General features: G+C 61.0%; 1 protein-coding gene across 1 annotated transcript in view; it reads right to left on the reverse strand.

The window, feature by feature from the left end:
- ADAMTS14 (ADAM metallopeptidase with thrombospondin type 1 motif 14) overlaps positions 1-12,401 on the reverse strand; it is a 52,166-nt gene extending 39,765 nt beyond the window's left edge. Inside the window, exons 1-2 of the mRNA XM_055132363.1 lie at positions 12,307-12,401; positions 9,711-10,117 (exon numbers count right to left, since the gene is read on the reverse strand). Coding sequence (XP_054988338.1) covers positions 9,711-10,117; positions 12,307-12,376 — 477 coding nt within the window. The 5' untranslated portion in view covers positions 12,377-12,401. The remainder of the gene's footprint in view (positions 1-9,710; positions 10,118-12,306) is intronic.
- Positions 12,402-13,505: the final 1,104 nt, after the last annotated feature.

Consider the following 13,505-nt stretch of genomic DNA (forward strand, 5'->3'; position numbering starts at 1 on the left):
ACCTGCCTCCGTCCTGCGCCTCCTCCAGCCATGCTCCTTGGACCCCCCGTGCTAAGACCTCCCGAATGGTGGGCATCCATCCGGTTCATTGTGGGCCTGCCCACCGGACCCCACTGTGCCGGCCTGGCCACTGGGAGCCTCGGTAAGGCCTCCAGGCGCAGCCCACCCTGGCCCACTGCCAGCACCCTCTGACTCCTGCACGTTTCGCCGCCTCGGGTGGAAATGCCTCCCGTCCTCCGCCAAAATCCTCTCAGTCTCGGCCTCGTGCCCCGCTCCTGCTCTCCCAGAGGTGCCTCTGCCCCGGTTGAAGGTCCAGACCGCGCCACGTGGTGCACACATGGACGCACTTGGCCTCTCTGGGTTTCCTTGTGTCCCCCTTACTCCCCTGGTCTCACTGAGGCCCACGGAACGGAATGTTCCACCCAACCAAAGCTGCAGGGGCCAGAGCCTCTGGTGGCTTCTTCCCAGGCCATCCATGGTGCCTGGGCCCAGAGCCATCCCAGTCCCCCACTCCTGCCGGGACGGATCTCCCCGACAGTCTGATTCTCCTCCCTCGACACACACTTACGTCGGTCTCAAGGATATGCTGTAGGCCCCGCTCCAGGCCGGGGAGACAGGAGGGGGCCCAGCCTCCGCCCTGCCCGTAAGGCGCTCACCTCGAGGGACACCAAGAAGGCAACACAACTCCATCGTCAGAAGACAAATAGTCCAGCTCAAAAATGGGGATAGGATCCCAGTGACCGTTTGTCCACGGAAGAGAAACGAATGGCCTGGAAGCACAGGAGGGCTGCTGGCGTCGCTCCCCGGGAGGGAGACCCAGGCTGGACACCCAGAGCTGCCTTCATACGCGGCAGCATGGTGGCATTAAAACAATCAGATAATCAAAGTATCCACAAGGTGGGCCCAGAGTGATAGCACAGTGGTAGGGGACTTGCCCTTCACACAGCCAACCCGGGTTCAATCCCCTGCATCTGGTATGCTCCCCTGAGCAGAGCCAGGTGTGGCCCAAAAAGAAAAATAAAGAAAAGTTTCAACAAGGATTCAAAGAAACTAGAACCCATAAGCACAGGTGCGTAAAACAGTACAAACCTCTTGGAAAACAATCTAGCAGCTCCTCAACAGGTAAAAGTGATACCACGTGACCCAGCATTTCCACTGCAGACCCAAGAGAAACCAAACTTACATCCAAACAATCCTGCATCAATGGATAATCGGAAACTGTCCATATGGCCATCGACAGGTGCACAGATAAACCAAACATGGTCTGTCTGCACAACGGACATAATTCATTCTTCCCACTGTAATTCTGATGTTCTTCTAGCATAGAAAAGAAAAAAGCAACAGGATCGAGGTCCCCAAACAAACTATAGTGGGAATAAAACTTTAAAACTCTGTGTTTGGTGCTGGAATGATAGCACAGCGGGTAGGGCATTTGCCTTGCACGCAGCCCACCCAGGTTCGATTCCCAGCATCTTATATGGTCCCCCGAGCTCCGCCAGGAGTAATTCCTGAGTTCATGAGCCAGGAGTGACCCCTGTGCATTGCCGGGTGTGACCCAAAAAGAAAAAAAATAATTAAAAACGCTGTGTTTAAGTGACACTCATGGCTAGATTATGATTTCTTGTCCCACGAACATTCAAATGAAGGAAATCTACAGACAGACATACACATACAAAAGCAGAAGTTGAGGTCCGGGCTGGAGCAATAGTAGAGCAGGTAGGGCATTTGCCTTGCACGTGGCCGACCCAGGTTCGATTCCCAGCATCCCATATGGTCCCCTGAGCACCTCCAGGAGTAAACCTGAGTGCAGAGCCAGGAGTAACCCCTGTGCATTGCTGGGTGTGACCCAAAAAGAAAAAAAAAGCTGAGGTCATAGATTAGGACACTGCCAGCTAAGTGGCATAAGGATTGCCATTGAAAGAGTGAGAATGTTCCAGAATTGATAATAAGTGCACATGATAGCAAGCACACCTCCCTGTGCATCTAATAAAAACCCACTAGCTGTACACTTTTAAAAGGTGGGTGACAGGGGCCAAAGTGATAGTACAGTGGGGAGGCCTTGCATATGGCAACCCAGGTTCAGTCCCCAGCATCCCCCAGCCCACCAGAAGTGATCCCTGAGTGCAGAGCCAGGAGTAAGCCCTAAGCACTGCCAGGTGGACCTAAAAACAGATTTTGGAAAGGGTCAATTGCATAGTAGGTGAACTGACTCTTAATAAAGCTGGTTTAGGGGCTGGAGTGATAGCACAGCGGGTAGGGCGTTTGCCTTGCACGCGGTCAACCCGGGTTCGAATCCCAGCATCCCATATGGTCCCCTGAGCACTGCCAGGGGTAATTCCTGAGTGCAGAGCCAGGAGTAACCCCTGTGCATCGCCAGGTGTGACCCAAAAAGCAAAAAAAAAAAAAAAAAAAAAAAGCTGGTTTAAAAAGCAGGCACAGGGACCTGAGAGAGAGGTCAGTGCTTGTCTTGCCTGAAATTGACCCCAGTTCAATCCCCAGCACCACAAATGGTCCTCCAACCCTCCCAGAGTGATTCATGAGCACAGAGCCAGGAGTAACCCCTGAGCACTGCCAGGTGTGGCCCAAACACAAAAGGAAAGGATGAAGGAAGGAAAAAAGGGAGGGAGGGAGGATGGGAGGGAGGGAGGGAGGGAGGGAGGGAGGGAGGGAGGGAGGGAGGAAGGAAGGAAGGAAGGAAGGAAGGAAGGAAGGAAGGAAGGAAGGAAGGAAGGAAGGAAGGAAGGGAGGGAGGGAGGGAGGGAAGGAGTGAGGGAGGGAGAGAGGGAGGGAGGGAGGGAGGGAGGGAGGGAGAGAGGGAGGCGGGCAGACACAGGCCCCTGGGATGTGGCCCTGTACGGGGCGCCCACCTGCAGGCTGGACACCCACAGTTGGGATCCTATCATCGAGTGGATCTTGGCCCCACCTTGTGATTTCCAGCCCCCCGCAACTGTGCAAGGCCCCCCCCCCCCCCGTGAGCAGCACAGGCAGGCGTGTGGCCCCCGGCCACGGCAGACCCCAGAGACCACGAAGAGCAACACGCAGGGGGCAGTGTGGGGCAGACACACTGGGGGGAGGGAGCGGCGCACAGGCATGGGCGCCCAGGCGCCCAGATGACACGTGTGCAGGCTGGCGACAGGCGCAGAGCAGGAAGGACACGCACATGAGGCGCACGGGCGCCACGCTCCCCTCGAGCATGAGTCAGCACGGCTGGGACAGAAGCCCGGGGCGCCCGAGATCCACCTAATTCAAACCTGATGCGGGTGCTCGGCCGCAGGCGCTGCTGGAGCCGGCAGAGCCCGGCCAGGCGCGGGCAGACACTGGCTCGGGCACAGCGACGGAGCCAGGAACCACCAGGCCTGTCCTCGACGGGCACACCTGGCTGTGTCCCCCGAGGCAGCATCAGTGCTCCGGGCACGGCTGAGGCTCGGAGGAAGCACACAGAAGCAAGCACCTCCACCGGCCGGACGTTCGCGTCTGGGGTGGCCACGGGGCGCCCAGACCAGGGTCCTGACCTCTGCAGGTGAGAGGCGACCTCCACGTGCAGCAGGAGGCCTCCTCAGGCTCCAAGAGAACCTCAGCAGGGGCACCGACCCTGCAGCAGGAGGCCTCCAGCTCCGTCCCCAGCTCCATCCCGAGCGGGGCCTGCGGGCAGGTTGGCGAGCCCCCGCAGCACAACAATGGGCAAGCTCCGTGCACCGTTGCCTGGAGTGTGCAAACACTGCAACTAAAGTGTGTGACCCCCCACCCTCCAACACACACACACAGACACACAGAGACACAGACACAGACACACACACACACACACCTGGTCGTCTCCACCGCCCACGGGGAAGGCCAGCGACCTCAGGGATGCAGCAGGGAGTGGGAACAGGGAGACTGAAAGTGGCAATCACTGGGTCTGATGCTCTCCGTCTGTGTGGCATGGGTGAGTTTAACATCCCTGGGATTGTCACAGTGCCCGTCTTATGGGCCGATGAGAGAGAGAGAGAGAGAAGGAGAGAGTGAGAGAAGGAGAGAGGGAGAGGAGAGAGGGAGAGAGGGGGAGAGGGAGAGGGGGAGAGAGAGGGAGTGGGAGGGAGAGAGAGAGAGGAGAGAGGGAGAGGAGGAGAGAGAGAAAGAGAGAGGGAGAGAGGGAGAGAAGGAGAGAGGGAGAGAAGGAGAGAGGGAGAGAAGGAGAGAGGGAGAGGAGAGAGGGAGAGAGGGGGAGAGGGAGAGGGGGAGAGAGAGGGAGTGGGAGGGAGAGAGAGAGAGGAGAGAGGGAGAGGAGGAGAGAGGGAGAGAAGGGGAGAGAGAGGGAGTGGGAGGGAGAGAGAGAGAGAAAGAGAGAGGGAGAGAGGGAGAGAAGGAGAGAGGGAGAGAAGGAGAGAGGGAGAGAGAGGGAGTGGGAGGGAGAGAGAGAGAAAGAGAGGAGAGAGGGAGAGAGGGGGGGAGAGAGAGCACCTAGAGTGATTCCATCTGAGCCAGGAGTAGCCTCAACACTGCCATGTGGCTCAAAACCAAAGGAAAAACAAAGTGCGTGCAGGACCCCCGTGGCTCAGGGAGCGGGCCGGGAGTCTGAGGGGCTGGGAGGAGTGTTCTGGGGCCTCCACGGGAAGCATCTTGAACTCCTGGATTTGCCGTGACCTGGCTTTGACCTGCCCCATGCAGTGCCTGTAACTGAGATAAATCCCCCAAGAAAGAGAAACTAGAGCACTGGCCTGCGGGAGCACGGGCAGAGGGGGGGGTCTCAGCATGCCCACTGGGGGCACGGCCCAGGACAGAAGCAGGAGCCAAGCTGCTTCCATCTCTCTCCTCTGGGAAATGTAGTTTTAAAATAGCCATAACGACACGAGGGCCGGAGCGAAAGCACCGCGGGCAAGGTGCTTGCCTTGCTGGCAGTCAACCCGGATTTGTTCCCCGGCAGCCCTGGGGGTCCCCCAGCACCACCCAGAGTGATCTCTGAGCACAGAGCCGGGAGCACCACTGGGTGTTGCCCTAGAATCAAATAAAAACAATCGAATGAAAGTCACCGTGACTGCAGGGATTGCTTGCTGCTAGGAGCGGGCTGAGTTCTCAGAGGGGGTTACAGGTCAGTCGGAAGTGCCCAAGGCTTAAAGGAGCGTTAGGCTGTGGGCATCACCCCCAGGGTCACGCCTGCCCTGACAGAGCCCTGAGTCCTCCCTTGGCGCTCCCTCCTGGCAATGAAGCACCCGAGCCCGCCCCGCCCCTCCCTCGAGCAAACAGTCTGGTGACAGCTCTTGAGGAACGAGTGCCCCCAGCCAGCGCCGCCCCCACCCCGGCTCCTCCTGAAGCAAGAAGCCAGGCTGACAGCAGTCCCCAGCTTCCACTCACCCGGGGGACTCCCCCACGCCCTGCCCCCACCTCAGCCCGCCCAGCTCGGGTCTGTGTCCTGGCAGCGGCCACTGGGGCACCAGGAGACAGGAAGTGGCCCACACGTGCCAGGACGCGCCAGGCGGCCCCCTCCAAAGGGCTCTGCAGCTGCGGGAAGCTGGGTGGCAGCTCCAGGCCAAGGACAGGGCAGCCCCCCGCCCCCCGCCCGCTCGGGGCCAGCTCTGAGGCCTCTCCCTGGAGCCAGCCCTGGGCGCAGACGCTCCATTTCTGTACATGATCTTATTCAACCCTTGGAACAGCCCCATAATGGTTGCTCTTCATTCCTCCCTAATGATGAGGCATCGAAGCACAAAGAGACGGAGTGACTTAGTCCCGGCCACAGGGCACATCTCAACCACACTGAAGAGACACCCGCCCCCACCCCACCCCCCATTTCACCGCGAAGCACTACGAAGCACGCCTGTCTGCCTTTCTCCAGCCCTGGCACTTCCGGTACGTTTGATTGAAATACTATCCACACCCCATACAAGCCACCCGCTGTAGCACAGAACGCACCGTTTCAGCATACGCACAGTTATGCAACCACCACAATTTTGGGTGGGGAGATTTCTGTCTCTGTTTTTGTTTGGGGGCCACACCCCAGCCATGCTCAGGGATCACTCGTGGCAGGCTCAGGGGACCATGTGGGAGGCTGAGAATCGAACCCAGGCCAGTGCCCAACCTGCTGGACTATCACTCCAGCCCCTCTACCACAATTTTAGAAGATTCCGTCATCCCAGTCAAGAAATTCAGACACTCGGACCACCATCTCCTGCTGCTCCATCTCACCCAGGTCCCTGTGTAAGCCCCGGGGTGGAGGCTCAGAGGGCAGCGGTGACTGTCCCCACTGTGGGCAGCAGAGACCGGCCCTCTGCCCGCCCAGCTCCTTCCCTTTGTTGCTGGACAGGGTCTACTCAGTGTGACCCATTCAATGGGCACTTTTTTGTGTGTTGGGGGAGAAGAGTCACACCAGCGATGCTCAGGGATCTCTCCTGGCTCTGCACTCAGGAATTACTCCTAACGGTGTTTGGAGGACCATGTGGGATGTCGGGGATCGAACCTGGGTCAGCCACATGCAAGGCAAGCCACCTACCCACTGTACTATCAGTCCAGCCCCCCCCCACACCACAAATGCACTCGGGGTCCTCTGGGGGACCTGGGGGTTCGGGCACTTGCCTTGCATGCAGTCAACCTCAGTTCAATCGCTGGCACCACACACAGGTCCCTGAGCCCCACTAGCTGCAGTCCAAGAGTTCTGAGGCACCACCTTGGTGGTCCTAGTACCCCCGATCCTCGGGGCCTAAGCACCACTGCACCCCCCCAACACACTGAACTGCCAGCCTAGTTTTCGAGGCACCCCTCAAAAAACATATAATTTTTTTTTTTGTTTGGGCCACACCCAGCTGTACTCAGGGGTTGCTCCTGGCTCTGTGCTCCTCGATCACTCCTGGCAGGGCCCAGGGAACTGTGGGGGCAGTTGGGGATGGAACCCGGGCCGGCCACATGCGAGACAAGCACCCTCCCCACTGCACTAGCACTCCAGCCCCTATAACTCACCTTTTGAATGTTCTCTTGGGCTAGGGAGATGGTTCAACGGGCCTGTGGACACGCTCTACCTGCAGAAGCCCTGGATTCAGTTCCCGATACTGCACGGGTCCCCAGGGACCATAGGGAGTGGTCAGAGAGCAAGTGGTCTGTGTGGCACCACAGGAGCCACAGGCTCAGCCTCAGGCTGCCTGTGATGGGTTAGAGGTCTTCCTGTTCCTCAGGAGATCTGAAACCTAGGGCATCTAGGCGGACTCCTCGGAGGAGGTGGCATTGGCTCAAGACTGTACAGAGACTACAAACTCGATAGGAAGATATCTGTCCTCTGGCCAGCAAGAACAACTGACCCGGGTGATCGTGGAGTGTCGGCACTTGTCCCTGCGTCATCCAACAGCCAGTGACCGGGACTCACCGGCCAGCTGCTGAGCAAGCTCAATGCTGGGGAGGGCCACGGTCCGAGGGGCAGGGCCTGCCGTTGCACGGAGCTCGCGGCCCACGGGCTTGGTGGCTCTGGATGGCACAACTCGTCTCTAACCCAGCCAGGCCGCCGGCTCGCACCCGCGCACTGCCTCTGTCTGCACGACTGCATCCCTGGCGGACGCCTGACGTCACTTGGGATTTGCAGATACGATTTGTGGTCGCAGCACAGCTCCAGCCAGCGGCTGCCCAGAACCACGGAGCCCAGGCAGGTTGGCAGCCCCGGGCTCGGCCTGGCCGCAGGACAGACTCCCACCTCTCCGGCTGGCTGTGAATCCTGGGTTTCTCAGAGGCAGTGCCCCGGAGCCCATGGACTCCAGCTGACCCCACGCACAGTGCTCTAGCCTGAGGATGACCACTGCTGAGGTGCGGGGGGGGGGGGACCCCTGTCAGGTAAGAGGCGGCAGCTGCTCTGCTGAGCGGCAGAGAATCTCTGCAAACCAGTAGCTGAAATCCACTGGCCTTGTTCTGGCCAAGCTTGTGCCGGAACTGGGTATTTCACTGCTTCAATAGGGCAAGAGTTGATCTTCAGGAGTCGAGACATTTACCACCCGCCCCGACACACACAGACATGCTCACACACACACACACACACACACACACGCACGCACGCACACGTACACACATGCACACACACAAACACATGCATGCACACACACGCACACACATGCATGCACGCACATGCACACACATGCATGCATGCACGCATGCACACGCACACACGCATGCACACGCACAGACACGCACACACGCACGTACACGCACACACATGCACACACACGCAAACACATGCACGCACGCACACGCACGCACACACACACGCACGCACACACATGAACGCACACACACATGCACACACACACGCACACACACAGATGGTACAGAGGCATAAACAGTCCTTAGGGCAGGCATTCAGTATACCTGTGCTTATCATAGTTCCATAACGGGATGATCAGGTAAAAGATTCTATAAAGCTCTGCCAAGCCCCTGGCCTGGGTCAAGGCATCCAGAACCTGCAGAAGGCCTCATTCAGGGACAGGAAACAGACGCCCCCTGCCCTGCTTGGGTGCAGACCCCTCTTTTCTCATTCTCCCAGCCCCAAGCCAGTTGTCCCCTCCCTCCTGACAGCGAGGGGCAGAGGCCGAGCAGTTCACTCTGGGGTCCATCCGCTCATCCTGGATATTGCTGGTGAGGACCCCAAAAGAGCAGCAGTGAGGGCCTGGGGCAGCCAGCAGGCTCCTGCCACAAGGGGGACATGTCCAGGAGGAGGAGGAGGAGGAGGAGGAAGAGGAGCAGGAGGGGGAGGAGGAGAGCCTGCATGCACTGACTGAGAGGAAGGAGGAGAAGCCATGGGCTGGGCATGGCTCAGAGGGCTGAGGGCTTATCTTGCATGCAGGAGGCCTGGACCATCCCAGCACTGTCGACCCTGGGGCAGCACCAGCACAGACACCAGCGCACAGGGCAAAAGAAGTCCTGGAGAAGAGGGAGGGGGGAGAGAGGGAGGAAGGGAGGGAGGAAAGGAGAAGGAGAAGGGAAGGAGGGAGGGATAGAAGAAAGGGAGGAAGGAAGGAAGGAAGGAAGGAAGGAAGGAAGGAAGGAAGGGAGGGAGGGAGGGAGGGAGGGAGGGAGGGAGGGAGGGAGGGAGGGAGGGAGGGAGGGAGGGAGGAAGGAAGGAAGGAAGGAAGGAAGGAAGGAAGGAAGGAGAGAGGGAGGAAGGAAGGAGAGAGGGAGGAAGGAAGGAGAGAGGGACGCAGGAGTAGAGGGAAAGGGAGGGAGGGAGAGGAGGAGGAAAGGGACGGGGAGAGAGAGGGAGGAAGGGATGGAGGGAGGTCACCATGGCCCTCTAGTTTGTGGCACAGCGTGTCCCAGCTCTGTGGGTGCGGAAAGGGGCACACACGGAACACGAGCATTTCAACAGGCACCAATGAATGAATGAACCTCCGCTTCACACAGCAGGGAAGAAGCAGAGAGGACCCGTGGACCACACCTCATCCCTGGCCAGCCAGGAGCACAGCCAGAACTGCACCCGCCACCCCCCCCCACTGCCCCATCACCCCTCGCCCTGCTTATGCCTGGGCTGAGCGCCCCCCGGGAGGTCAGCTCTGCTCCCCGTGCATAACTGGCCAGTGACGGAACCACCGAGAGAAGGTGCCAAGGGACCCAGCCGCCTCACAGCTGGCAGAGGGGCGCCTATGGCAGGCGCGCAGGCCCGACTTGGCCCAGCCGCTCGCCCTGCCCACAGGAATCCCGAGGGGGGGAAGGCAGATCAGCCTGGCTGAGGACGTGGGTCGGGGGGGCTTGAGGAGCCTGTCCCTTACCAGCCCGTCACAGTTGCTGATGGCGACAGCTGCCCCCGGCATCCCCGTGATGCCGCCGGTGTAGACGCACTCCTGCCGCAAAGGCTGCCGGAACAGCTCCCGAAAATCCTCCTGCCACTCCACCGAGGCACCAGGTACCACCAGCCGCTGGTTGGGGCTCACGCGCAGGTGCAGCTGCTCCCCAAAAACCGTCACATTGAAGAACAGAGGGAAGCGCCCCCCATGGCCGGGCTGGAGGGGGCTGCGGGCCACTCGGAGGCGGCCGGTGCGGGCCAGGGTTGCTGGGGACCCCGCAGAGCCCGTGGCCGGCCTGGACACCACGTGGGAGAGGAAGCGTCCCCGGGAGTCGGTGCTGCAGGGCACCGTGGTGCCATAGTCTTCGGGGAGCTGCTGGGAGAGGCGCGACTCTGTGGGGATGAGCGAGAGGGGGTCAGGTTAGGCTGGGGCCAGGGGAGAAGTCAGACACCTGCAGCACAAAAGCGATCCTCGGCCCCGCCTCAGGCAGCTCAAACCCCCGCCATGACCTTCCATCCTGGGTTTCCTGAGACCCTCACTCTGCACGGGGCAAACGGAGCTCAGGGACTGTGGGCATCGGTTGTTCCCTGGCCAACAGGGGCTCCCGTTCCACTGAGCAGAAGATGCTGAACAACTCTGGGGCGGGAGCGGCAGGACAGCAGGCAGGCCACTTGCCTTGCACACGGCCGATCCAGGTTCCATCCCCACCACGCCATCCGGTCCTGAGCCCCCTGGGAGTGATCCCTGAGGTCGGAGCCAGGAGTAAGCCCTGAGCACCACTGAGTGTGGCCCAAACATCAAAAAATGAAAACGAAAAGACAAAAAGAAAAAAAAAAAGACTCTAGGACTGGAGGCGGCCACGGGTAAGGCACTTGTCTTGGGCGAGGCTGACGCCGGTCTGATGTGGCCCCATCCTGACACCGCATATGGTCCCCTGAGCATCACCAGCATCGAGCCCAGGGTACCGCCAAGTGTGGCCTCCAAGCACCCTGCCCTCCCCCCAAATCCTGCCGTCTTGGAAGCACCAAGCCGGGGAGCCCTGGGTTCCCCGAAAGCCCCGCGGGGCAGCGGCAAGAGTCCAGAGCTGCCCCACCCCACACCCCCTGGCAGCTTGGGGAAGGGCCCTCCCGACCCAGCTCCAGACACAGCTGGCAAAACAAACACACCTAGAAACCCGGCAGGGGTGGGGGGGGGGCGGCGGGCGTGTCCCGGGCAGGGGCAGGGCGGGAGGCAGGTCGCTGCCTCTCCAAACTTAGGAAACGGGAAGCAGCACCGTGGCTGCAGAGCTCTGCACCCCAGCCAGGTAAATATAGAGCCTCAAAAACAAAAGGAGCCACGGGCCGTGGGGGCGGGGAGTGCAAACCGGCCCACTCAGACCCACTGCAGCGCCAGTGAGGTCAGGGCCGCACGGTCCAGGCGGCGGGCCAGCAGCCGGGCTTCACACAGCATTCCCGGAGCCTAGCCAGGCCGTGCAGGAATGACAGAGCCCGGCTCCCAGGGCTGACTCCAGGGTGCGCTGAGTTACGAGACACGCCGTGTCCACACGGGGCTGGGCTGGCCCCCACCCCCCGCCTCCCCTGGTAAAAGCCCGAGTAGGCCGTGTGCTCAGATGCCAGTGCCCTGGGCAGGAGGGCAGCAGGGGCCCTGGCCCCCTCTCCGGGCCCACCCTGCAGAAGGCAGATCCTGGAGCCTGGGGAGCAGAGTCCACTTTCCACAGGAGACGCGAGCGCAGCACGGATGGACCAGCAGACGCCTGCTGGAAAGAACGAGGTCCCCCACCCCCAATCACCCTGGGCCGGGCACCCCGCTTCACAGTGAGGTGGAGGAGTCAGGGGAGTGTGGCTGCTCCCAGCTCCCTGCACTGTGCCCCCAGCACCTGCGAGAGAAGGGAGGGGAAGGGAGACAGACAGATGGACGGACAAGAGAGAAGACAGACAGATGGAAGGACAAGAGGGAAGACAGGGGAGAGAGACAGACAAACAGATGGACGGACAGACAGATGGACAAGAGGGAAGACGGGGAGAGACAGACAGAGGGACGGACGGACAGACAGACAAGAGGGAAGACAGGGGAGAGACAGACAGACAGACAGGAGGACAGACAGGTACAGACAAACTGACGAGAGAAGGAAGACAGGGGAGAGAGACAGAGGGATGGACAGCCAGGGACAGACAGACAAATGGATGAGAGGGAAGACGGTGGAGAGAGACAGATGGATGGAAGACAAACGGATAGGCAGAGGGGTGGACAGACAAACGGACGAGCGGGAATACAGGGGAGAGAGACAGATGGACCGATGCGCGGGAAGGGGAAGAGAGAGGGGAGAGAGGAGAAAGAAAGAGAGAGAGAGAGAGAGAGAGAGAGAGAGAGACGGACGGGCAGATGGACGGACAGAGGGACGGACAGACGAGGGACTGGCGGGAGAGAGAGAGGGGAGAGAGACGGACAGACGGACTGACAGACAAGGGACGCGCCGGAGGCGGGAAGCGGAGGCCCGCGGCCCGCCTGCGTCCGTGCGGGAGGGGGTGCGTGGCGGGGCGTCCCGCGCGTCCCGGCCGGCCCCGCCGCCCCCCGCACACACCTGGGGTGGGGCCGCGCGCGCCCCGGGCCAGCAGCAGGCAGCACAGCAGCAGCGCGCCGGGCCGGGCCATGGGGCCGCGGGGCCGGGGCCGCGCCGAGCTGCCCTGGCGCCAGCAGCTCCCGGAGGCCGACTGCAGGGAGCCGGGCCGGCGGGGCGGGCCGGGGGTGGGCACACGGGCCGGGCGGGGCGGGCCGGGGGCGCAGCGCGCAGGGGCGGGGCGCGGGGCCGGGGCGCGCCGCAGCCTCGTGCGGAGCGGCCCGCTCGGAAGTGCCACGCGGAGCGCCGCGGGCTTTCCGGGCCCCCTCGCTCCCTGCGCCCCCACCCCACCCCCGAGGACACGGTCGCTCCCCTCTTCCATAGCGGGCCGGGTGCCCACAGATCACCGCCAGTGGCCCCCTGGGTCCAAGAACAGGGCTGAGCAAGGATTTCTCGGTGGACACCTGCGCTGCCCACAGCCGCGGTTCCTCCTCCCTGTGGCACCTACAGCGCAGGGTAGGAGTGCAACTGGGTTGAACCACCTGGCACCCACAGGACGTGCCACGGGGGCGGAGGGGGGGTGGCGGAGGCCACAGCCAAGCTTCTAAAGTGAGTGCAGTGACCACGGGGGTTCTAGAGTGGCTGAGTCCAGGCCGCTTCCCTCTCTAAGCGGGTTCCTGACCACTGCCCATCAAACTGTGCTCAAGCTTACCGGAGGTGCAAATGGGAAGAAGAGGGCTTTTGGCTTTTTCATGCGTTTAAAAACTGGAATAAAGAATCTTTGAATGCAGTGCCCAGCTTCGGGTTTGAGTCCAGACGTCTTCTTGTGTGGCTTTTCTTAATGGGAGACTGAGATATGACTGGAAATTCTCTCTGATCAGACTCTATCTCTAGGGACTCCTGGGTCCCCTCTCCTCTCCGCATGCTGGACTGGATGGGCCGAGAGCCGGGCCCCGGGAGCCAACACTTCAGTGCTCTGTGCAATGAATGAAATGACTCAAGGAGGGCCTGGGAGGACAGAGCACGCGAGAGCGGACGTCACATATCCCAGGTCACGGGTGCGTGCGCAGCAGGGCTGGACAAGCAGATGGTAGAATCCAGCGGGAAGCAGGAGAGATAACGTTAGCGGCAAGGGACTCCCCCAGGCTGAACTTGGCGACAGGCGCCTCATTCCCCTCTTTGGGCTGCACTCCCCCGTCTGAGGCCCGGAGGGGAAGCCAGGA

This window comes from Sorex araneus, chromosome 3 (genome assembly GCF_027595985.1).
Source record: "Sorex araneus isolate mSorAra2 chromosome 3, mSorAra2.pri, whole genome shotgun sequence".
Taxonomy (NCBI): Eukaryota; Metazoa; Chordata; class Mammalia; order Eulipotyphla; family Soricidae; genus Sorex; species Sorex araneus.